General features: G+C 41.0%; 4 protein-coding genes across 20 annotated transcripts in view; 1 reads left to right on the top strand and 3 right to left on the bottom strand.

Annotated features, from left to right (window-relative positions):
• Fife (regulating synaptic membrane exocytosis protein fife) overlaps positions 1-14,310 on the top strand; it is a 56,431-nt gene extending 42,121 nt beyond the window's left edge. For all 3 annotated transcript variants that reach the window (XM_089467735.1, XM_089467733.1, XM_089467734.1), the window contains 5 exons: positions 2,626-2,807; positions 2,961-3,688; positions 8,354-9,201; positions 9,473-9,634; positions 10,168-14,310. In XM_089467735.1, the coding sequence (XP_089323861.1) occupies positions 2,626-2,807; positions 2,961-3,688; positions 8,354-9,201; positions 9,473-9,634; positions 10,168-10,359 (2,112 nt within the window). In that variant the 3' untranslated portion in view covers positions 10,360-14,310. The remainder of the gene's footprint in view (positions 1-2,625; positions 2,808-2,960; positions 3,689-8,353; positions 9,202-9,472; positions 9,635-10,167) is intronic.
• LOC108612920 (synaptic vesicle glycoprotein 2B) lies at positions 5,547-8,027 on the bottom strand. Of its 2 annotated transcripts, none has more exons than XM_018006002.2 (9): positions 7,868-8,027; positions 7,473-7,797; positions 7,291-7,421; positions 6,947-7,217; positions 6,771-6,872; positions 6,543-6,669; positions 6,210-6,484; positions 6,017-6,144; positions 5,547-5,955 (listed from the first exon to the last, which is right to left on the bottom strand). In XM_018006002.2, the coding sequence occupies exons 1-9, from the start codon at positions 7,905-7,907 to the stop codon at positions 5,891-5,893; spliced, it is 1,464 nt and encodes a 487-aa protein (XP_017861491.1). In that variant the 5' UTR covers positions 7,908-8,027; the 3' UTR covers positions 5,547-5,890. The 2 variants fall into 2 exon arrangements, with proteins under 2 accessions (XP_017861491.1, XP_017861490.1); XM_018006001.2 differs by having other exon boundaries at positions 6,947-7,244; positions 7,300-7,421.
• Positions 12,808-16,427, bottom strand: LOC108612921 (putative transporter svop-1). 3 transcript variants are annotated; one of them, XM_018006004.2, is made up of 7 exons: positions 14,749-16,427; positions 14,374-14,698; positions 14,189-14,310; positions 13,722-14,118; positions 13,267-13,659; positions 13,077-13,204; positions 12,808-13,011 (listed from the first exon to the last, which is right to left on the bottom strand). In XM_018006004.2, the coding sequence occupies exons 1-7, from the start codon at positions 14,786-14,788 to the stop codon at positions 12,974-12,976; spliced, it is 1,443 nt and encodes a 480-aa protein (XP_017861493.1). In that variant the 5' UTR covers positions 14,789-16,427; the 3' UTR covers positions 12,808-12,973. The 3 variants fall into 3 exon arrangements, with proteins under 3 accessions (XP_017861493.1, XP_089323886.1, XP_089323885.1); XM_089467760.1 differs by having other exon boundaries at positions 14,374-14,623; XM_089467759.1 differs by having other exon boundaries at positions 14,374-14,717; positions 14,765-16,427.
• A 137-nt stretch (positions 16,428-16,564) lies between these two features.
• Cip4 (formin-binding protein 1-like Cip4) overlaps positions 16,565-23,918 on the bottom strand; it is a 35,042-nt gene continuing 27,688 nt past the window's right edge. For 2 of the 12 annotated variants that reach the window (XM_089467743.1, XM_089467755.1), the window contains 9 exons: positions 23,028-23,078; positions 21,790-21,934; positions 21,250-21,719; positions 20,987-21,182; positions 20,023-20,058; positions 19,066-19,415; positions 18,854-18,991; positions 18,241-18,407; positions 16,565-18,166 (listed from right to left, as the gene is read on the bottom strand). In XM_089467743.1, the coding sequence (XP_089323869.1) occupies positions 18,003-18,166; positions 18,241-18,407; positions 18,854-18,991; positions 19,066-19,415; positions 20,023-20,058; positions 20,987-21,182; positions 21,250-21,719; positions 21,790-21,934; positions 23,028-23,078 (1,717 nt within the window). In that variant the 3' untranslated portion in view covers positions 16,565-18,002. The remainder of the gene's footprint in view (positions 18,167-18,240; positions 18,408-18,853; positions 18,992-19,065; positions 19,416-20,022; positions 20,059-20,986; positions 21,183-21,249; positions 21,720-21,789; positions 21,935-23,027; positions 23,079-23,918) is intronic. The other 10 variants (XM_089467749.1, XM_089467751.1, XM_089467744.1 and 7 more) reach the window with 10 other exon arrangements.

Here is a 23,918-nt window from a genome sequence, read left to right as displayed (position 1 = left end):
CAGCTGGCACGAGTTATGGCAATCGATATAAACTAATCTTAACTAAATCGAAACTGCAGCAAAATGCAGCAACTAAATGCTAAAAACTAAACATAAATCACCTGAGTTTTGCCACAATCAAAATTCTTGCAGTACTTGTATCACAAAATACCGATGACAAAAATAACATTTAAAGAGAAAACAGAAAAACAGAGAAATCAAATGCAAAACACATGTTTTATAACGACAGAAGCAGAAGAAGAAGAAGAAGAAGCAAAAGCAGAGCAGAAGCCGAAGCCGAAGCAGCAAATAAAGTTAGTGTCATCAATTTGATTGATTGATTGATGAGCTGATGCTGTTTCTCGCCTGACTTTATGATTGATTGATTCATTTATTGAATGTAACGATTTCATTGACATATGCATATAGGGGACCCTTAAACAAACATAATGAATCGAGTGTTAATATTACATGTACCGGCTTAGCTATACACATATACATATACATATATTTATATTTGCATATGTGTATGTATATATGTATGTATGTGAGTGTAAATATCGAGGGGAGTTACTCTCTCCCCCTCTCGCTCTCTCTCTCTCTCTCTAAGCTAATTAAATATTTATGTGACTTTTATTTATATGAATGTATATTTCAGTGCACGCTGCTAACTCACATAAAATCGCATTTGTTTCCCTAAATTCATGTATTTAATCGTGTGTCTGTTGAATGTGTTACGTTTTGCTTGTCTGCACTGCATATATTATTCATACGCAGCGTATACCCAGAAATTACTATCAATTTTAGTTACTTTGCGACACGCACAAGCAGCAGTTGGACCCACGATGGGGAGGAAAAGGAACGGTAGGCGCAAGGGTAAAGAAAGCAACCACAGGCCTTCGCCTAGCTGCGGTTTAGACGCTACAACTTTGAGACACTGTCTATGTCTCTCTCTCTCTCTCTGTCTCTGCCTATGTGTTTGCCTCTGCCTATGTCTCTGTGACAGTCTCTATGTCCGGGGCAGGTGTCAAGTTGGCGTGCGAGTTTTTCATTACGCCCAACGACCAGGCAACAGTTGACTTTTGCCACACCGCGCTTGGTGCTGGAGCTGGCCGGGGAGCTGTCCGGAGACCTTGTTTTAGGCCCTGGCGCTGTCAGCAACAGGTGCTGTCGTCTTTAATTGACAGCTGGCAGGCATAAAATGTTTGAAATGTCGAAAATTAGAAAACTTTTAACAACAATTCAGGCAGCAGCGTCGTCATTATTATCGGTGTTGCCTTTGAAAGGCAACCGGTCCCACCTCCACTGTCCCTTTCAATCCACTGTTAGCCGTCTGCCTCAAAGTTTTTCAAGTGTTTAGGCACTTATCGCTGCCAACCAGCCAGCCTGCCATTTTGATCAACTTCAATAATCCTGGCCCTGTGCATGTGTGTGGGTGTGCTGCTTACCTGTAGATAAGTGCGCGCTGCTGCCTTATAAACGCCCCTTGTGAATTCGATTTCGTTCGCGCCAACAGATGAGAAATGTGTCTCGTAATGTAATAAACTTTTTGGCGCTGCCATAAAGAGTTCCACACACACACACACACACACGCACACAAGCTGAGCAACAGTTATGCATATACGTGGGTGTGTGTATGTGGTCTATTTCCGTTTTGACACACGTTATTGCAATATGGCGGCTTCCGTTGCAATTGCAGAGCTCTGTACGCCAGGCAGTTCGACATTCGTTTCAGCTGCTATCGTTGTTGTTGGTGCTGTTGTTGCTGTTGCTTTTGCTACGACTGTGCGCATGTACATGGTATGAATATTTTATGAGGCTGCGCTATATTCAACACAAGCAAAAGTATAATAAACACAGCACTGTGCCAACAACAACAACAACAACAGCAGCAGCAATGGCAACAATGACTCTTATGCGCAACTGCGCAGCAATGACTTCCGTTTCAGAGAGCTTAACAGGATAGGGCAAAAAAATACAACACTAGACAATGCCCGCAGCAGATTGCATTTGCGGTACTTCGTGTGGTCAATGTAAATACAAATAGATCTGTGTGCATGTGTGCGTGTGTGTGCCATAATGTGCGCTTATTTAAGCATCATTTACATGTAACTATGCATCCGTGTATATGTATACATATATCTGTGTATGTGTGTAGTGCCTGTGGCTATGCAATGCATTTTCGTTTGCCATGTTTATTCGCATGCCTTGCATTTCGTTATACACTATCTCTTTCTATTTCTCTTCATCTTGCTCTGTTTTTAATATATGTATATTAACATATATGTATCTCTCTCTGTGTCTCGCTTTATTTTCACTGGTTTAATTAGACTTATTTATGTTTATATTGCTTTCATTTGTTGTTCAGTTACGTACACACGAACCACCACCACCACCACCACCACAGCCACAAACAAAGAACAGTCACAGCCACACAATCAAGCAACTGTAAATATGCGATTTGAACTATAAACTAAAGATAAAAGATTCAATGCGTTACATATGTAGGCATTAGGCTAATTTAATCAGCTAACTAACTAGCTATTAAGCTAAAACGATACTTGTACAGCGCAGCCACAACACATGCTTCGAGTTGTTAGCCCAGTCGTGAACGGCTTTCAGTACTAATCCTTCTCTCAACCGCAGGAGCAAATTGCCCGGGAGAAAATGGTCAGCGGCCGGGTGCAAATACAGGTTTGGTATCATGCGGAGCGCAGCGAGCTGGTCGTATCCCTAATGGCTGCCGATGATCTGGCGCTGCGAGATGAGGCATATGGGCATGGCAATTTGCCGGAGGCATACGCCAAAGTTCGCATTCTGCCCAAGTGGTGAGTGTGGAGCTGGACAGCTAGACAACTAGACAGCTGGACAGCTGGACATAAACGATATATTGCCATCATCTGTCATCTATTATTCGTTCAGTTTAATTTAAACTCTCTCTCTCGCTCTCTCTCTCTCTCTATTTTCTCTTGCTGCTGCAGCGGCGATGGCAGCGTGCAGCAAACGGAGGTCAGCCGACCCACTCAGAATCCCATTTGGAATGCTACACTAACCTTTGCCCATGTGAAGGCCGACAGCTTGATGGATCGCTATATAGATATACAACTGTGGGATCTGGTGCCGCACACAGAGTCCATATTTCTGGGCGAGTGCAACATTGAGTTGCAGCAGGCGTTTCTCGATGACCAGGCCATCTGGTGCCGTCTGGAGGATCCCAAGGGGCTGCGCGGCATCAGCATCAGCAAGTCGCCCAGCGTGTCGCCACGTGGCTCCATTGCTGGCGCACATTGTGGGGATGTGTCACGTCTGATCCGTCGGGACTACAATACACAGCGCTCGATGTCGGATGATGTGGACTCGATTGGGGATGGTGCGTCTTTGCTTCATCCAGATCATGCTTGGATAGCGGGCTCGCGACGCGGCTCATCGCAGTCGGAAACGATGGAGGTGGAGGTGTATCAGCTGGGTAAGGACTTCTCGCGCTCATTGCCGGGCTCGCGTCGTTCCAGTTTTCAGGATGCCGAAAAGAATCGGCTGGAAGAGGATGCTATGGCCACGCCGCCCACATCCTATCTTGTGGGCAGGCGTCGCTCCTCAGTGGCACGACGCGATCCGGATGAGATCATGAAGTCCTTAAAGGCTGTACGCGGCGAGCTGGGACGCACCATGAGCCTGAACACCGAACAGCCCAAGCGCATGGGCTCAAGACGTGAGTATCGGCTCCCTGGTAGTCTAGTGTAACTCTCTACCTTTCAGCTGAGTATGGAAAGCAGCTACTGTGATTTCATATTTCAGAAGAAAACAAAGAACAAGTGTGCTCCTAGCCCAGCTAAACAAACTAAGCAAACTCTCTAGAGCTGTTATGATACCCCGCTGTCTCTTTAACACCCTCTGTGTCTCCTCCTCTTTTCACACTCTATGAAACTGCCTTGCTGTGTGTCTGGTCTTATTTTCTGGCTCACTCTCGCAACTATACATACATACTACAACTACTGCTATATCTTTACATATATATATCTCTCTCTCTTTTGCATTTGCCTCTATTCACAAGTGTCTATCTAATTTCTTTGCTCTCCCATATCTTTCTCACTATTAGCCACAATATCGGTGTCGCATTATCAAAGCTTTGACACACCCTACACTAGCTGGACAAACACGAAAAGATAAACCATATCACACAATATTTAACTAACTAAGCAAATAAATAATAAATCCCACTAACTTCCAATGATTATATAAATAATGCAAGCAACTTTTTAAAGAATTTATCTCACTTAAGCTCCGTTTTCAAGCTTAAACTCAAATGCTCCCAACTAGCTACACTAATATGCTCATAACTAAGATCACACTTTTTGCACGGCAAATAATACAGTTAACGAACTTAAGCAGAAACCACAGCAACAGCAAGAAACCAAATAATAATCTCCAACATAATTTGTGCAACAATCTTTTTGTAAATTATACAAGACACATTGCAAAAACCACACAGCAAATTGAGCTTGCCAGCATAATTGTTTATGTTATTGCCAGACAAAGTATATATGTATGTATATACTCAATAGATATATATGTATATATTTATAAAACAATACAAACAACAACAGCAATGCAAAGCAAAAGTATTTAAACACACTAAAACCACCAACTCACCCACTGGTAAGAATGCAAAATGAACTTTCGTTCTGAGTTTCAGTTTTGAGTTGCAATTTTTTGTTGTTGTTTTATTTTTTCTATTTTGCTTGCCTGACTAGTGCCTGACTCTGGTTTATTTGGCAAAGGACTTTCAGGAATTTCTCCGTTGAATACTCTAGCTGCATGCCACTTAATTAACACACACTTACGACGCACACACACCATTAACCAATGCACGCTGCCTGAGCTTAAGAGCCACCTTCAACCCTTCCCCGCACATCTCTCGGTATATTATAAAGCCACACACACATAACAAACCCCCAAGCACACACACACACACCCACACACAGATGTGTAATGCCTGTGTTGCGCGCGCATAAAAAACGAAGCGGATAAGTCAAGTCCCAGGACTCGTGAAAACTTTTGATGCCATCATTTGGTTGAGCTTAATTCAGCTTATTGCTGTTATTTGCGCCAGGCAACAAAGCAGCCTCAAACAAATTTTATTTAAAATGCAAAGCCACACACAGATACACACACACGCATACACTCACGTCTATGCGGCGAGTTGCCACGTCCCATTACCTGAGCACCAGAGACAACTCCTTGATGCCTGCCATAAACCCTTCAGCAGGCCCCCGAAAAAATAGCTCAGCCTTGAAATTAAGTTTAAATAAAATAAAAATCAAAAAAATCAAAAAACCAACGACACGCAAAATATGAAAAGCCATATAAGGCCGAACTGAACAAAAATAAGAAATCAGAAGAAAACTGAAAGAAAAAGGGGAGACAACCCAGCGGGCGGACCGACTGCCCCAGGAACCACAAACGGGCCGTTAAATATGGAAATCTACAATGGCTGCCGCAAATTAAGACCCATGGAAAATATTTGTGAGTTGATGTCACGCAACAGCAAAAAGCAGAGCAGCAAAAAATTGGATGGAAATGAAGTGTTTTTATTTAAAAAGTATATAAAAAGGTTTCGCTCCTTTCGATACACGATCAAATTTTGAATTGACTGAAATTTGTCTCTCAACACCTGTCAAAAAGTTTTTCTTGACATATGATTTTATTTATAATGAAAGTCATAAAAAACACCAAACTTTATCCATAATCCCTTTTTTCACATTCACTGCGGCTCAATCGATTGAATGATTGATTGACTGATGAACAATGAATGCATGTATGAAAACGTTGCTAATGAGGTGTACCTCAATATATATGTGTATACATATCAATTTGTATATATATTCCGAATACTTTGAAAACAGTGATGGCATTACAACGCTACGCGAGAGCCAGTCTTTCCGTCAAAGGGCAAAAAGCTAACGAGCAAAATCACTCCTAAATCGTAATTGAGAGACAGTCATATTAGATGTACGCACTAATTGCATCTCCCACTTACCTGCCATAAACACCACGAACATATTGAATGTGACAAAGCAGTTCCAGCTCAACGTATATCCCACATACATGCTGGCAACCAGGACTCCCACACGGCCAAACATCGTGGACAGTGATACAGCCTTGCTTCTGCGTGTGGGGGAATGGATTTCGTGAGTTCGGAAGATTTAGATCTAGATCACTTTTTGGCTTACCTCAAGTGTGTTGGTATTGCATCAATGAGCACCGACAGAGCCAATCTTATGCTGCACAAAGCGGGCACCGTTAGGAACACACAGCCTACGATGACCAGCTCATGGATCTTGACAAAGTTGAGCATGAGGCCACCCGCAACGCTGAGCGACGCCATCAACAGCAGAATGATCTTCCGATGAGTCCAAACGAATAGCACGGTAATCAGTACTGAGAAGAGTATGGCACAAGCGCCAAGGTAAATGGATGCCTCCAAGGTTCTCATGCTCAAATGACACTGTAAATTAGCTGTTAGTGAAGCTGAACAATCTCGTGATCACAAATCGAAAACACACTGGTGACTCGGTAAAGGTGATGTTCTTAGCATGCGCCTCGTCTATCATATCGCAGAGTATCAAATCCTTATGAAGGTCGTTTCCCAATTTGAGAGCGCGTGGTATCCAAACCGTTAGGCCAAAGCCCCTGTGCAATGTAAAGGATACACATAAGAGATCACATATCAAATGGTCAACGCATAAGAGCTGTGTGATGTGATCGGATGGGATTTGCAACCAGTTACCCACGTGCCAAACAGCAGAAAGAGAGTAAACGTAATGAGCATCATCGGCTTCAGAATGGGTGGCGTGAATATAGGTTTTGTTTCCTCCCACACGCGTGCACATCCCCTGAAAAGTAATATTTAATGTAAGGAGATTAGCAAAGAGAGAAACAAGAGAAAAGCATTGGGAGTGCAACTCACGTCTTCGTGGTTTCCAGCGCATATGTCTCTGGTGGCCTTAGCGAGTCGATACCCAGGCTCTTCAGCGTCACATCCTTGCCCTTGCTGGAGCGACAGCATTTCTCCAGAACGGCATACGCTTTGTCCGGCTTCCCGACCGACAGATAGTACTTGGGACTCTCTGGCGTGCAGGTAAATATGATGCAGGAAACAATGCCGGGCACCAATTGGAGCCACATGAGGATACGCCAGCTGGTAATTGCATAGTTCTTGTGAATTTTCACACGTATATCTAGCGGTAGCAGCAACACGGCCCAAGCTGAGTGTAGAAATCGACAGAGTGGACATCTATTGATGAAACTTACCTTGCTTACCTGCCATATACATTAAGCTGACACCGATGGCATAGTATAGAAAGTTGATGACCTTCGGGCGCAGGTTGAACTTGGTGAACTCACTCAAGTACGTTAGCACTGCCATGCCAGGACCTGGTACACTGTGGCGACAAAACAATTGAATTGATAACAACAGCAATTGCCAGACTTACAAGATACCCATTACGAAGCGCATCACCAAGAATGACCAGAATTCTGGCATCAGAGACGATATAAACGATGCCGTCATGCACGACGTAGAGGCGATGATCATCAGCTTTCGACGACCGATTTTATCCGCCTGGTAGCCCATAAAGTGACTGCTGCATGCCTGGGCCGCAAACGTGGCGACCATTAGCCAGGACATGCGATGCTCATCCACATAATAATCACAGCTAGCCGCAACAATCACCAGCGAAATGCCAAACTGTTCGTTGCTTACAAACATCTGTTGTGTAAAACAGCCGAAAAATATAAGGTAATGCAAGCGTCCAAAGCCTGTTGTGCATGGATGGATGGCAAATTTGTTGGCATTGACAGTCGGAATGAGATACTTCAATGGGCTCACCAATAACGTTTAATGCCTCATCAATAGAGTATTCGACCATTTTGGTATTAATCACAAATAAAAAACATACCTATTTTAAAAATGTTACAAAATTTGCTGACAGTTTAGGCTTAAAGCCGAAAAGGAAGTGTGTCAAACCGTTGACACATTACCTGAATATAATCAGTGAGAGGATCAGAGATGCACAAATTAACTCTCATTTAAAACAGAAATTCTCGTACACTCTGGATGCATAAATGACTCTTCAAATAATATCACGCATACGCACTGTTTAACTGTTACCTGTTTATTTGCATGTTTGTTCTGTCTTAGCATAAAGCTTTTCTCTTCTTTTAGACCTTAGAGCTTAGACTTAGCCGTAGACCATATACCCATCTTCATATTTCGTCCAGTAAGCCTTGAGTACCTTGAGTTCAAGTTTCATTCAGTTGAGCGACCTTCAGTGCATGTCACGGCCGAATCGTATTAATTGGAACACCTTCGCAGGTGCCAGCCGTGTCGGCCTACCCAGTGGTCCCAATAGCCGCAAGAGCTCCATACTGGATCTGTCGCAGCAGCAACAGCAGCAGCTCCAACAGCTACAGCTGCAACAGTTGCAGCTGCAGCAGCAACATCTGCCAGTTGGCATTGGCACCACCGAGACCAGTCCACCGTCCGATGATGAAGATAAACGCTTCAGACACCGCTGGAAGGGCTCGGGCACACATCTGCCCCCGCAGAGCGCCAAGCAGGCATTGTCCAGGCTAAAGCAGGCCGCCTCCGCCTCGAATGTGGCGCAAGATAAGCAGGGCCAGTTGCTCGGCAGCGGCCTGGGCGATGCCAGTCAGCAGCAGACGCTACGCAAGGGCAGCATGGTCAACTTGCGTGGACAGGACGCGCTCAGCGCTGCACAGCTGCAGCAGCAGCAGCGTAAAGGCAGCATGTTTCAGTTGGGGGAAGCACACACCGCACAGTCCCAATCGCAGTCGCTGCAGCGCAAGGGCAGCGTCTATGTGCCATCGTCCAGTGAAACGCCCCCAATGGGCACGCCCACGCGCAAGGGCAGCGTCTATCAGCGCACCAGCACAGAGAGCGGCGACAGTCCCCAACGCAAGGGCAGCGTCTATCAACGCCCCAGCACAGACAGCGGCGACAGTCCACAGAGGAAGCAGAGCGTGGTGAAAACCCTGAGCGGCAGCTATGTCAACGTCTCTGCCATCACGGGCAGCGAGTCGAGCTACGGACTGAAGCTCGGCCCCTCCCAGATACATCCCAAGGGCTATCGGCTGACCACGGCGCGCTATGGCGAGCTTAAAATGGGTTTTGTCAAAATCAAAGGCAATGTCGAGGTGGAGGTAAGTGCGGCTAAGGATTATAATTACCAATATAAAATATATATGAATATACAAAATGAAAAGCGAGGGCTTACTGGGAAATTTGCGATCTTTAAGTGGAGATAAATGAAGATATAAGATAAACCTACCAGACATAAAATTACTTTACAGTATTATTCATCGTTTGGTAGGCAAATATTTTTTTCAGACTACCCTCGTATAATGAGTCTATCTATATACATATATATATTTATATCAGTTCATCAATAGCTTCTTCTTTTCCATTCAACAGCTAATTTGCGCACGGAATATTGTGAACGCCGACTGCGAGACGCCGCCGGATACCTATGTCAAGTGCTACATCAAGGATGGTGAGCGTTTGCGGCACAAGAAGAAGACGCGCGTAGTGCGGCACTCCGCAGAGCCATTCTACAAGCAGACCATCAAATACCAGGTGAGCAAACGGGCCCACGATGATGCCTCAAATGGCATTAAGCGCGTGAATGACCGACAACGTAATGTCGGCTTGCGGTAGCTGTTGTTCCCCGTTGAATTTTAATGCGATTAATGGCGGCCAATTTGCAGCAGATTCCGCAGTGAGTTGTTTGGGCTGTGGATGTGCGTGTGCATGGCTGAAAACAATGAACAGGTGGCAGCAGAGGCTCGAAGCATCGGCTGCAATGCAGTGCAAAATACCCTATTTATAAGTCTGACAATTTACGTATATAGCATACAGGACTATGATAGAGTTCTATTGGAAAAAATCTAGAAATATTATAGTTACTCTATACTGAGTAATCAACCTAATCAATATACCCTATTCGTTACAGTGTAAAGCAAGTGTAGAAAATCATGTGAATAGCACTGCTGCTTTTATATTTTCATTTAAATGTGTATTTTCCAGTAATTACGCTGAGTGGCATTAATGCAATTTATATGCAAATAAATTTTATTTTTACACACATTCACACACTCACACACATGTAGAGCGCTGATGTCTTTGGCCGGAACATAGTCATCATGGTTTGGCAGCGCTGCGTGGGCTTCGAGCACAATCAGGGCCTGGGCGGCACGGAGGTGAATCTGGACAAAGTGAACATCGGACAGCATATCACTGGCTGGTATCCGCTATTCCCGATGCACAGCTATGGCGGCTCCGATTCGGATAATTCTCCTTGACCGAACACGCGAATGCGAGCGACAACAGAAACAATAAAATTGAAATGCATAACACCAATATTTAATGATATGCTACTGCTTAAAGTAAAAGCTCAATTTGTTAGTATTTAAGCTGGCCAATCAACCATTTGTTGTTTAATCAAAGTTTTAATCCAAAGCAAGCACCAAAAGTCCCAAATATATATAGAGATATTTATTGTATGCCTCCTTCCCAAATAGTTATAGTAGTTAAATGAGCTTGACAGCGTTTATGGATGTTTTAGAGTTGTGTATATGGGGTGAGAGCTTTGTAAGTACAGTTAGGTACAGTAAGGCAGCACTATGGCAAACCGTTCGCAGCACAATAATTGAGAATCGAGAGTACCAGAACAGAAAATAGAATACAAAAAAAATATATACATATAAACATATATATATTTTTTTGCTTGTTGTTGTTGTGTTTGTGAATGTTATGTGCATAGAGAGAGAGAGAGAGAGAGAGAGAGAGAGAGGAAGGAGAATTAAACAAACTAATTGAAAATGAAAAACAATAAAATCGTTAAGGCAAGTCAACGAATTGGCAAGTAAATCGAAGGCGTATTCCACAGATTAACTATAGTACACATTATATATTAACGAATATATATATATATATATATTTATATAACATAATATCAACTAAATGTTTGCTAAACGTTGCGCTAATTAACCACTTTTTGAGTCGCAGAGGCGAAACAGTTGAAATTCCTTGAGCCATAGTCTACTATGTAAACCCGCAAAGGTTTCAACAAATCAAATGCTATAACTTTCTCAGTGTACAGAAGAAGCAGAAAAAAAACACAAAAAAAAAAACAATGATATCAATTGATGAAAACAAACAACTAAATTAATATGACAATCTACTTGTGCATGTGTATGCGTGTGCGTGTGTGTGAGTGTGTGCGAGTGCGACTAAAGCGTGATTAAGACGAATTTACTGTAGTCATTTTTTCGGTAGTCTGTGTGGTAGGCGCAACGCGACAGTTGAAGAGCTTTTTGCTTCGATCGAATCCCCCCACTTCCTCCTATTCCTAAACTTCCATAACTTAAATTCGACTTTCGACAGGACAATCTCTTGTAATGAATAACTTGGCTAAAAAGCAAATAAACTAAAGTTGAAAAAATATTAAATTTAAATTTCTTCTTTTTTTTGTGAACTTGTAAGCAACATCAATGTTCAACTTGGAGTTTCAAACTTGGCAAATATACAAAAGAAAATAAAAGAAAAAAAAAAACAACAAAAAAGAAAAGTAGAGAAAATTAAAGTGTTAAAATACATATATTTACTTTCTAGCATACACTGGTGTCATATTATAAATACTTAAACTAGAGTACACTTAAACTAAAACTTTTTACTATCTACTAACTAACTGTGAAGCCTCAGATGAATACCCTTTTACGGTAACTACAACTGCGACATATTTTTACCGTTAGTTAGTTAGCAAAAGGACTTCAAACAATTTCAAGTGGTGTAAAACAAAAACAAAGTATATAAAGCGCTACTCCTAAGTATTTCTTAGATATTGTTATTTTCGGAAAACCCTCTTAAAGCTTAGATTAAGAACTATTCCATTTGTCAATGTGCAACGGCTTAAGAGAAAAGATGAAAGGCTATATACATTTGTATAGGCATGTAATTTGTCCAGGGTAGTCGGGTAGAACCTTAATGGGGAAAAGAAAAGAAAACCATTTCAGTTGAATTACTCTACACACTTTTGGCTGTTGATCGAAGAATCTTTTCCAAAAATTTAAACTAGAAAAAAACAAAATGATTGTTGCCAAATGGCGTAAGAGCAACAAAACGAAATGATATGAAACGAAAACTAAAAATTGGTTGTGCTTTGAGAAATCTCTATTGTAATCATTGTTGAAACTCTATTTTCTATAATGGCTGTAAAAGCTTTAAGATATTTTCAGCTAAACTTAGGTATCTTAATACTAACTATTGCTGTAACTGAAACTTAAGTCTATTTGATCAACTTTGTACGGTCTGTACCTTAAATACTATTACTACTTTTACTCGTTGCAAATTGTAATTGTACTCTTGAAAATATTAAAAAAAAAAAAAAAAACAGGAGAAATAAAGAAAACACTGTAAAAATAACACCATATCAACGTGAAGCGTTGAGGACAAGGATTAGCAGAGATTAAGGATAGCGCTTTAAAAGCGCAGAGTGTGTGTAGCATGGCTTACGAATATTAAAAACTTTGTTAAAATTAGTAAATACTGGCATTAAACTATTTAATACAATATATATATATATATAGATATATATATATATACACATACCTACCTATAGACCGATGTGAACAATATGAACGTACTTATATATACATATATATATATATATACAAATATTATTATTACTAAATGTAGCATAACCAAAAACCAAAATGAAGAAAAACACCCACAACAATATGTATATCAAATTGAGTTTCAATAAACAAACAATATTTATTTGAGCGATGATGTATTCTTATTCCGATTTACTATTGAGATGCGACCAAAGAACATTTATAGTAATATACGTATCAGATAATGCAATTTACACCTTCAGCACAAAACTTGAACTATAGATGGCGCCAGTAATCCAGTCTACGATTTGGGCAGAGTACATGATAATATCGCCACCACTGTAGGCAAAAGGGAAATTCTCTTCTTATGCAAAAATCAAGTATACGAACCGCTGACAACTTACCCAATGTAATCAGCACAAAAAGATTAAATGTTAGCAAGCAGTAGGGAACCATGCAAAAGCCCATTAAAATATTAGCCAGAATTACCGAGATGCGCGCAAATAAAAAGCCCATGCTGATGGCCATGCCTCTGTGAATATATAAATGCATATAGACTATAAACAGCATTGGCAGCACTGGCATTTCAATCACCTGATATGCGTCGGCATTAGATCAAGTAAAACGGATGAGATCAGTGGAATGCAGCTGGTGCAGAGCGTAGTGAACAGCGCCGTGGCCACCAGGATGGGCACCGTATCCACCAGCATATTGAGGCTTAGACCGCATATGGTTGCGAGAGTCGTAAACATGAATAGAATTTGAAAATGTCGCATGCATAGTAAAAATAGGCTGACTGCAATGCTGCACCCAAGAAAGGTGGCACCTAAAACGACAGAGTCGATGAAGTTGGATGTCTTTGATGGACAAATCCGTTCGGCCTTCACGATACTCGTTGCGTTATTCTGCAACATATCACAGACGGTCATCCGCCTGCTGCCCATCAACTGACGCAGCTCCATGAACCACAACGAAATGGCAGAGCCTCTAATGGGAAGAGAGTGGACAAACTACATTTGGCACAGACCTTTGTGAAGACACAAACTCACACGAATAAAAAGCCACAGAGGATGGTGGTGCAGATCAGGAAATTGCCCACAAGGGGCTGCCGGAACAGTGGCGCCGTGCCCCTCCAGATTTTGACGCAACAATTGCGATTATCTTCCAAATTTGAGGGAGAGTTGGGATCAGTAACGCCTGTGATGCCGACGCTGGTCAAGTCCTGCTTTCGCTTCGATTTGTAGAGACGATTGATGGTCTGATAGGCACGCTCATCCTGCCCAATGGATAGTAAGAATTTGGCCGACTCCGGCAGAGTCGAAAAGAAGATAATGGCTAAAATGCCAGGAGTCATATTAATAAGCATACTAAGACGCCAAGCCTGCCAATTCAATTTGTACATGGTAAACAATACACGATCCATTGGCGTCAGCATATAAGCTACAACTGAGGGGAGTCTCTGGCTTAGTGGAGTCAAGGAAGTCAAGGGATAGGAAGCAGAAGAGACGCGACTTACGTGGCAAGTAAATGGCACTGACTGCAAAGGCGTAGCACATAAAGTTGATGATCGAAGCGCGATATTTGGCTTTGGTATACTCCGACATATACGTAATGTTATTGCAACTGGCACCGGAGACGCTGTGGAGCAGATAGTAACCATTGCTAGATTCTTAGCCAGGTGAAACGTTGGGGCGTACTCACAACAAACCGGTCATGAATCTCAACAGTGCGAATAAATAGAAAGTAGGCATAAATATTGAAGTCATCGACGATGATACTGCCATGCATAAGGAATACATCATCACCTTGCGCCGTCCAATCTGATCCGTCTTGAAGCCCGAATAATGCGATCCCAAAATTAATCCAGCAAAGCCGGCACTGGATAGCATAGAAAGTTCCAAACTGCTCAGTGAGAACTCACAGGCTATGTCTACGGAGACCACATTGATGCCTATGATTTCGTTGACAATGAATATACTGGCAAATGTGCAGGCCAAGAACATCAGCACTTGGATCCAACCGAATCCTATGGGCGAAATCGCTGACTGATCAAGTTAATATAGTAAATATATTTACCAATTAGATCCAATACTTCGTCTATCTCCGCAACAGCCATGTTTCAAATTATATATATATGTATAAAAAAAATAAATAATTTAAATACAACAAATACTAAAAAACTTGACAGCTAAATCGAAATGTCGCAAAGTCCACAAAAACTTTAAGCTTCTACAGCTGTACTACAGATGGCGCCAGTAGTTTCTATAGCATATCAGTTAGCTTTTGTTTGGCTTTAACGAAGGCTAGCACCACTTGCTAATAACCAAGGCCGGAAAATTATTAAACCACATTCGATAATTATACTCATTCACGAAAGTGAATCAGTATATTGGTTTTGTGCAATGTCCGTCTTGCTGTCCGTCCGTCTGTCCGTCTGTCCGTCTGTCCGTCCGTCCGTCTGTCCGTCTGTCCGTATGAACGCAATCTATTTCGGCGCTATTGAAGCTAGAGACTTGAAATTTGGAACACATACTCGTGTATATCTCCGATCTATAAAGTGTTAAAATTTTCCCGATCCGCCCACTAGGGGCGTGGCAAATCGGAAAATGCATTTTCCGATATACCAGAAATCATGTTTGTTGAAGAGCTAGAAAGCTGAAACTTGGTATGTAGGTCCGCGTTGACCACCCAAGATCACGAGCTATGGCGGATATATCTACGCCCATTGGGGGCGTGGCAATTCGGATAAAACTGTATCTCCTAAAGTTGTAAACCTAGAATGCTGAAATTTTGCACGTCAGCTAATGGTATAATTTTATAAAGTCTGAAGATAAATTATAAGTCTACGCCCGTTGGGGGCGTGGCAAATCGAACCTGAAGATATAGTGATTTTTTAAAATCTCCTATATTTTGGACACTATTGATGGCAGAGACCTCAAATTTTGTATATATACTCAGACTGATCACCTAAGACCAAAAAGTTTTGTCGGATATATGTCCGCCCACAGGGGGCGTGGCAAACCGCAAAAGTTTATATCTCCTAAAGTATAATAGCTAGAAGCTTCAAATTTGGATAGTTTAGTTACTGGTTGCCTCCTCTATCGATTCCCCAAAAATAATTTTTACGCCTCTTTAGGGGCGTGGCATATCGAAAAATACCCTGTAATTTTCACATTTTTTTAGGGTAAGCATTCAAACTTTGCAGTTAGGGTAACGTTATCTCTTTCTAAAAACTGACCAAAAATGAGGTGTCTACGCCCAGTTGGGGCGTGGCAAATCGGAAAAACCTGTATATTCTACAGTATTAGAACGAAACTTAACTACTAAATTGTTGATGGGATGTGAATGAGTATTCCGCAGTCGGTAACGCCCGACTGCAACGTTCTTACTTGTTTTTTATATTATTTATTTTATAATTACATATGTTCTGATGTTCACTCATAGATTAAACGACGACGCCTACATCAAATCAATGATGCTCAGCTTTTCATGTATAAATTATATAAAGTTGAGAATTTCGGAATTTTATTTTCTGCTTAGTTTAGGCTTTGTTTTAGTTTAGTTTACTGAACAAGGTCATCCACACTCAATTGTTCATCAGTATAAATGCTAAATCTGCGAGAACTATAAAGCATTACTCAAGTGTGACAAAGAAACAGTAGTTATGCAAGGATAGCTGTTTCGGCATATTTACAACCTGCTTGGGTATATCATTCGTGGAGCAAGATCGGACCCGGACTACAAACAGACGAACCAGTTGCCAGGCAGATGGGCAAAATAAAATAAATTCAAGTACAGTAGAAACTAACTAACTAAGAATCTAATTCACTTGCCAGGCGTTCGCTATGCAGCAGACTTTCAACTTTTGATTACGGTTATTAATATATGCATGTTTTCGTTTTTCCATTATATATGTATATATAGTATATATATTATTATTTATGTAAAGTATAAATAAATGTATTGCAAAGTGGCGTTCAACATAACAAAAGGTAGCGCCAAGCGGCTTTGCATTTGACTTAAGTCTTAAAAGTTGTCAACTTAAAGAACTAAGGGACCTAAAACAAAATTTATTCTGAATTGTAATTAATTCTTGTGTTTAGCTCATCATTATCATCTCATTAAACATATACATATATGTGTGTGTGTATGTATGTAGGTGTATGTGTGTGTGTATGTGAAAATGTACAAGGCAAAAGCAATACAAAAGTTATTTAGGTATAAAATTATAATTAAGTTTTTTTCCATCTTTTTTTTTTTTTTGTTTTTCTTTTTGTTTTATGCATAAAGTGTAAAGTAAAATGTACAATTGATGCTATTCCATATTTAACAAGCTAACGCGTTCTTTGCTCTCCAATTCGCATATGCCTCATGCAAATGCAAAATTGTCATAACTTTTGCTATAATTAACACTTTAAGTAGTTCTTCATTGAATATTACTGAATGTGGTCCAGAGAAGCGTTCTTTCTCTCTTCTCTAGTTTAATGCATTTCATTCTCTCAATATATAAGTATGTATATATATATGATATATATATTTATCAATGATTTAAGGTGCATTTATTTAGTGTTTCTTCTTTGTATCTAATAGCCACAATAACTGTTGCTTTTCTTGGTCAGCTCGAAAAGTAGCAGGTGCCATTAAATATGAAATGTGATTATAAAAAATAAATCTAGTAAGCATATTGCAAGGTGCGCTTAGGCATTAGTATGCCTTCAATATGTTTACCAGCTTATTTTTCATGACGTATGTGAAATATGTAGTTTTCTTCTTATTTTTCTTTCTTTTTTTTTTTAGTGCCATATAAATTACATTTTATATATGTTGTGTATAAATAGTTAATACATGATTGTTATACTTGTTCTGTTGTGAAAAAGGGACAAATTTGAAATTTCTTTCGCTTACAATTAGGTGAGGTCTGCTCGTGGGTGCACATATGTTTGTATGTATGTATATATACCCATGTATATATATACACATATGTAAATATGTAGCTATGCTTAGTGATCGCATTATATAATTTATGATATCTCTACTTCATAATCAATGCCAAAGTAAATCAAAGTAAATATACAAATGAGCGTTCAGAAAATGAATTTTTAACTTATCTTAAGTCGAATGTACATGGTTGTGCGTAAGATGCGTGTGTATGGGTATGTATTCATGTGTGCGAGAGTGTGAATATTCGTGATAGTTGTGGTATTCAGTTTTTATGGCTGTTCAGAATAACGCAAAGTTATGACAAAAGTACACAATTGTATGGAACATATGCAAATGCTGTTAAGTAGTTAAAATTTGCTTAACTGCCCGCTCCATCCGCCTAATCTAATCTAAGCAAAGAGTGTGCACTCGATGTAACTCGTGGGCACAAAGCCCTCGTCCCAGCCATTTGTGTTGTTCGCCCGCCGCACGCGCGTCCATCCATCGCCCTGATCATTCTCAATCACTTGAAGCTCCTCGCCCTCGCTCATGGGTATACTGCCTTCGCTGGTAGCTGTCAGAGAGGAAGACAGAAAAAGAGAGATAATCACTTAGGATATGTATATAGAGTAATATTTAAATACATACCTTCGAAGGGATATAGCGCACGACATGTGCCCAGTGGTTGCAGCATTTCTACTTCCGCTTCGTAGCTCGTCTCTTCACCAATCGGATTCTCATTGGCGCTGCCCTGTCCGGAGCCGGGCAGTGATGTGTGCGAGGTGCCTAGTCCGCTCTCGGGACTTGCCGAACTGCTGGATTTCACCATGGAAAGGCAAAATGAAACGAAATATTTGAAGAAGTTGCAATTTCGACATTATTACGTGTTATATGTATGGTGTAAGCAATTAAAAATGATTACGAACTAAAAGTAATTTAGTTAATTGAATACAATCAAGATCAAATTTTCTTTCTTTGGCGTAGTGTGGACTTTTCTTTAGTGGGCAGTTGTTCTTATTATTCAAAAATGACAAATCATGACATAATTAACTGAACAAATGGAACCAAAACCAACAACAAAATCAATGCCACCAAACAATGTACAATGGAAATCATACAGCATGAGTACGAAAACGAGCCAAATCATAAGTATGATACGATATACAATAATGTATGAGGTGTGTGTGTGTATGTGTGTTTGTATTAATGTGTAGCTGTATGTGCGTATATATAAACATTGAACGTAGACTTATGAGTGTACCCGTTATTGTTATTATTATGCCCATTTTGTATTTGCGCCACATTATCCTCAGAATCTGACCTGCTTAAGCTGCCAGCATCATCGGGCTGATCATCGGCATCATGATGATCATCAGCGCTAGCGCTGCCATTGGAATGTCTGTGAAAACAAAAATGAATACATTTCATTTAAGCCATACTATGGGAATATAATACAAATTGTCGGCCACTCACCTGGATGTTCGGTGTCCATTTTGCAATTGATTACGATTCGATTGCGGACTATTGTTGGCCACCTGCAGCTGATTAGCCTTGTCCAAAAAGCCTTGATACTTTTTCAAACTCATTTTCAGTTTATCCAATTCGTGCTCGGATTCGTTCAGTTGACCCTCAACGGTCATCGGGTTGCCCAGCGAGGAGTTTGCCTCATAAACAATTTTCATCTTCATCAGACCATCGCGGGTGTTCGTCTCCTGATCGACCTTATGCTGTAGCTCGGCAATTTTCGCCTGCAGCTTTTTGCGCTGCTGATTCGGTGGCAGATCGCTAAAGTCCTCCTTTTGGCCGTCCGCAGTTAGTGAATTCTAGATATGAATATATTAAGTAATTAGTTATTGAACCCAGCTGCAAGAGACCTCTATATATGTATATATTTATAGGGTATGTTGAAGTGCAATGAACTATACAAGACAGAAAGATGGAACAACAATTTTATACAAAATACATTCACAACGTATAGCAGACGCCAGATGGGAAAAAAAAAAAAAACAAAACATATGAATACCTAAACAGAAATTCAAATAAAAACCAATAAATGAAATAATTATAAAAGAATTAGTCAAAATTGCATTTTGCATTCCTTTCTTTTTGTAATTTCTTTTAAATACCAACAACAAATTAGAATTGAAATTAAATTATTTGTTCTGCAATGTGTGAGTGTTGTGCTTTGGCGTGTTGCGTTCACTAACTAACTAACTAGTTAACAAATGAGTTAATTTATCTTGAGTATTACATTTCATTGATTAGGGTTTAGTTCAAATGCTGTTCTTAAGGTTAGGTGTACAACGTGATTGTGATACTCAATGAAGATCTTGATTAAGTTGCTTGTGGCGATTATGTTTAGCAGTTGTGATTAGTAGTTAATGTGGTGTTAAGAGCAGTTAGTTAGTAGAGCTGGAATATACATCATACCTTCATCGTGATACAAGCTTCAATTATCTGCCGTTGCTATTGGCAGCGAATTGATTTAGAATTATTGTTATTTATTACATTGAAAACGTATCACAGTTTGTTTTTCCGCATGTGTGGGTGTTGTGTATGTATGTTTGTGTAAGTAAAAGCATGTTTTTGTTCGTGTTAGAAAATTGTATGACAGCAACAAATATGCGTAAAAGAAATTAAAGAGTTAATTATAATTAATATTTGTGAAAATTTTGAGTGGTTTGTGGCGAATTGTCGAAACTGGAAAAGCGAGTATGAAAAGCGTAGGCAGCCAATGTTGTTGCATAATATATAACATTTGTTTAGTAATGTGACAAACAACAGAGACGTAAAAATATATATAAATTCGTATGCATTTGTTAATTGTATAGAGTAGATAAGTATTGGGTAGATAGATGAAAGACTGCGAGAATCTTGTTTAGGTTTAGTTGACATGTAAGACATGAGTTTGGAGGACACGAAACGAAACGGCGCTGAGCTGCCTGGGTGCGAGCTGCTGGCAGCTGGACACTTGGTACTTACAGCAACGTGGAACCAACGTCCATTAGTTTCGTAACATAAATTAAAGAAATGGCATAACGATTTTTCGATTGGTTTCGTTAAATGAAATAAGAACAGAAAAATAGAGACGGCATGAGTAAAACTATAAGTAGAAGACAAAAAGCCTACGACTTAATAATTAACTTAAAACTAATCAAGAAGCATCTGAAAGACAAGAGGCGGTTGTGCTGACTGCTCGAATCTCTCGCAACAAACAGAAGTTTAAAGAGATAAATTAAGAGATAGAAAGAGACAGAGAGACAGTTTGTGCCAGGCAATGATAGAGATGGGATAGAGACACATGTACATAACAGAGGAGCACTCTTCGAAAGAAAAAAGGCAGCTAAGTGGTAAACCATAACCAGAAGCAGGCATCGCCAACGACTGCTCTCACCTTGTTGCTGCCAAAGATGCTGTTTAAGATGCCGCCGCGGGCCTTCTTCAGCTTGGCGGCGGTCAGCGTGCCGCCCTTAATGGTCAAGTGGTTGTAGGGGACACTGCTGTAGTTGGATTGAGGGGCGACGCTGGGGTCCATCTTTGACAGATCCTCAAATGGTATGTCCGTTGGTGGTGTGAAGCCCGATTGGTATCTAAAATGTTGACATTGATTAGCTGTGACAGCGAACCAAAGAAAAAATATCCAGTTTCTAATCAAACCTTTCGATGACTTTTAACGAGTCTTCTTTCTCGTTTATGGATTCGCCCGCCTTGACAATGCCTTCCATGCAACGTGCGATAATGGGCGCCACAGAGGACTCCACGTCCGCGGCGCCAATAATGAACTCCCGTATGCCACGCGTACGCTTCTCATCTAGCTCCTGCAGCCGATTGAAGACAGCGGGCAATAGTATACCATAGTGCTGCTGCTGTAGATTGTTTGTTTTCTGCAGTTGGTTGGCGTATTCGTTCTTTGCATCGTCCGACTGTTGTATTTTGGATGTCATAATGTTCTTGTAACGCTCCACCTCGGCGCGACTCAGATTGAGATCCATGTCAGCCTTCTTGTAGTTATCCACAGCCTTCTCGGAGTCCCGATACGCCTTGTCATAGTTGCGCTTGGCGCGCTCCAATGCCGAGAGCTGTGCGCTGAGGGTCTGTTGCAGCATGGTGCCATCTGTAAGGCATTTCTACAAAGAGAAGAGAAAGAGTAATGACCATCTAGCATACAGACTGATATTTGCTAACTATATAGTTTACCTTGCGGTCCTCTCGCAGTGTTTTCGATAGCACCGTCACGCCGTGTATTATCTGCGTCTGCAGGGTCTCCGACACAACCTCGCGCTGCCCCGCCAAATCGCCCACCTCCTTGAGCAGATTGCGGAAAGCTTGCCTCGATGTAAATCTGTAAATAGTAAGGCAGCCAGGCAATCAGTTAACCGGGTTTACAGTCAACCCACGCCTTTTCTCGCCTCTTCTAGCGGCTACAAACTACCTCCAATGTCTGTCCCTAAAAAACCAACTTGCTAGCCCGCCAGCTTTGCCGATTTATGGCCCTCTTATTGGACACGCGCTTTGTGACGCGCACTGAACACCCACGCGACGCTGTCGTCGCCACTGCCTTTCTGTCTTACTATCTGTCTGTCTGCCCGTCTGTCAATCCGCATATGAAGCAGTTCCAGGCCGGGCAGCAACCATGAATAAATTTATGGATTTTTACAACTCTATATGGCGATACGTCGATCGAGCTTGAATGCTGCCTGGCATTTCATTGCCAACTCTTCAACTTGGACGCAATGGCTTCATAGTCATATTACAAATTCTAGCTAATAAAGAGAAGAGAGAGAGAGAGAGAGAGAGAGAGAGAAAATCGCTTCGCGCTATTTGCGAGCTATGATGTCAGGCGGTCGCAAAACTGGAGAATGATTCGAGCATTGTGCGTATGTAATTAAAACTGAGTGGCAGGCCTTACAATATTCTCAGACCACACATGGAATATGGAGCCTAAAGTAGCCACAATCGTTCATCCACATGATGTGGCTGTGCCCCACAAATGAAATGCCACAGGCACGCACAGACAGAGGCAACCAAATGGATTTGCTCAGAGACATTCATTGCTGGCGTTGGCCAAAATCCACTTAACACGTTGCTCTAACATATATGCCAAACAGCAGCAGCAGCAAATCGAACAAATTATGGATAATTTTCCAAAAGATTTAACAAAACTTTTGCGCAATCGTGTTAAAGAAACCCATCAACAATTAGACATACCCTGTACGAAGAGTAAGGCAAAAGCTATGCACAATTTAAAGAGCAGCATGTAACTAAATTATATAGAAAAATGACTTATTCATTTCTGTTACGCTTTAACCCCGTCTATGCTTCTCCATGGTATATCTATGCTGAGCAACTCCACAGCTTAACAGTTCTCTTACTTTTCTTATTATATGATTGTTATTACGCTTATAACTATATTTGTTAGTTTAGTTTGTGCTTACTCATTGTCTTCCTCCTCCTTCTTTTTGGGCTGATAATTTTTCACTAAGCGCCTGTAAAAAAGAAAGAAAACCAAAAGAGCATGGCATTAGTGAAACTTTGTTTATGCATAGAAAGAAACAACAACTATCTATGTATAACTACTTTTGCAATAATAACAAGAGCAACAAGAGCAACAAAATCAGCAACAACAACAGCAAACATTTTACATTTGCATTAACACGAGACTTTTCATTTTGGCATTGCGAGACACGCAAAGCAATCTTCAAATTTCTGTCTGCCAGACTAGAGATTTCAGATTTCAGATTTCACTTACTACTATATATACCTATATACTTATGTATATATATTTAGTCTATTATACAGAGAGTTTTCCATTTCATGTGACCGCATTTGTGGTCTAGTTCGAGCGCATGGGAAGCAACGCCGCCGCCGCCGTCGTCGTCGTCGTCGTCGATGCCGCCAACGCTGTCTTGCAATGATAATGTCATTATAAAGGGCTCAGGCCGTACGGTAGCTAGCTGCAGGCATATCAGCGGCCACAGTTCACTTGGTTCAGCCGAGTTCAGTCAGTCATCAAGCCAGCTCTCGACTCATTTTGCGGCATTCAAATGGTGGGAACAGACACCACCGCATTGAGAAATACAGAAGAAGATGACGAAGAAGAAGAAGCCAACGATAGCCACGATAACTGACAACAATCCCACCGTGCGGCACAGAGGGGTGGAGGGGCGACTCTGCACTCCTCAAGCAATTTATACAATTATGACGCCCAGTCAGTCGGTTGGCTGGCTGGGCTCGTCGTTGCCCAAGCTCAATCCCATTAAACAGGCAGCATTATCAGCTACACCCAGCGCGAGGCGTCGCGTGTCATTTGTTTGTGGGGCAGGTCG

This window comes from Drosophila arizonae, chromosome 4 (genome assembly GCF_054131065.1).
Source record: "Drosophila arizonae isolate 15081-1271.41 chromosome 4, UAZ_ARI_1.0, whole genome shotgun sequence".
Taxonomy (NCBI): domain Eukaryota; kingdom Metazoa; phylum Arthropoda; class Insecta; order Diptera; family Drosophilidae; genus Drosophila; species Drosophila arizonae.
Note: the sequence above shows the minus strand (reverse complement) of the source record. Positions and strands in the feature narration are given on the sequence as shown.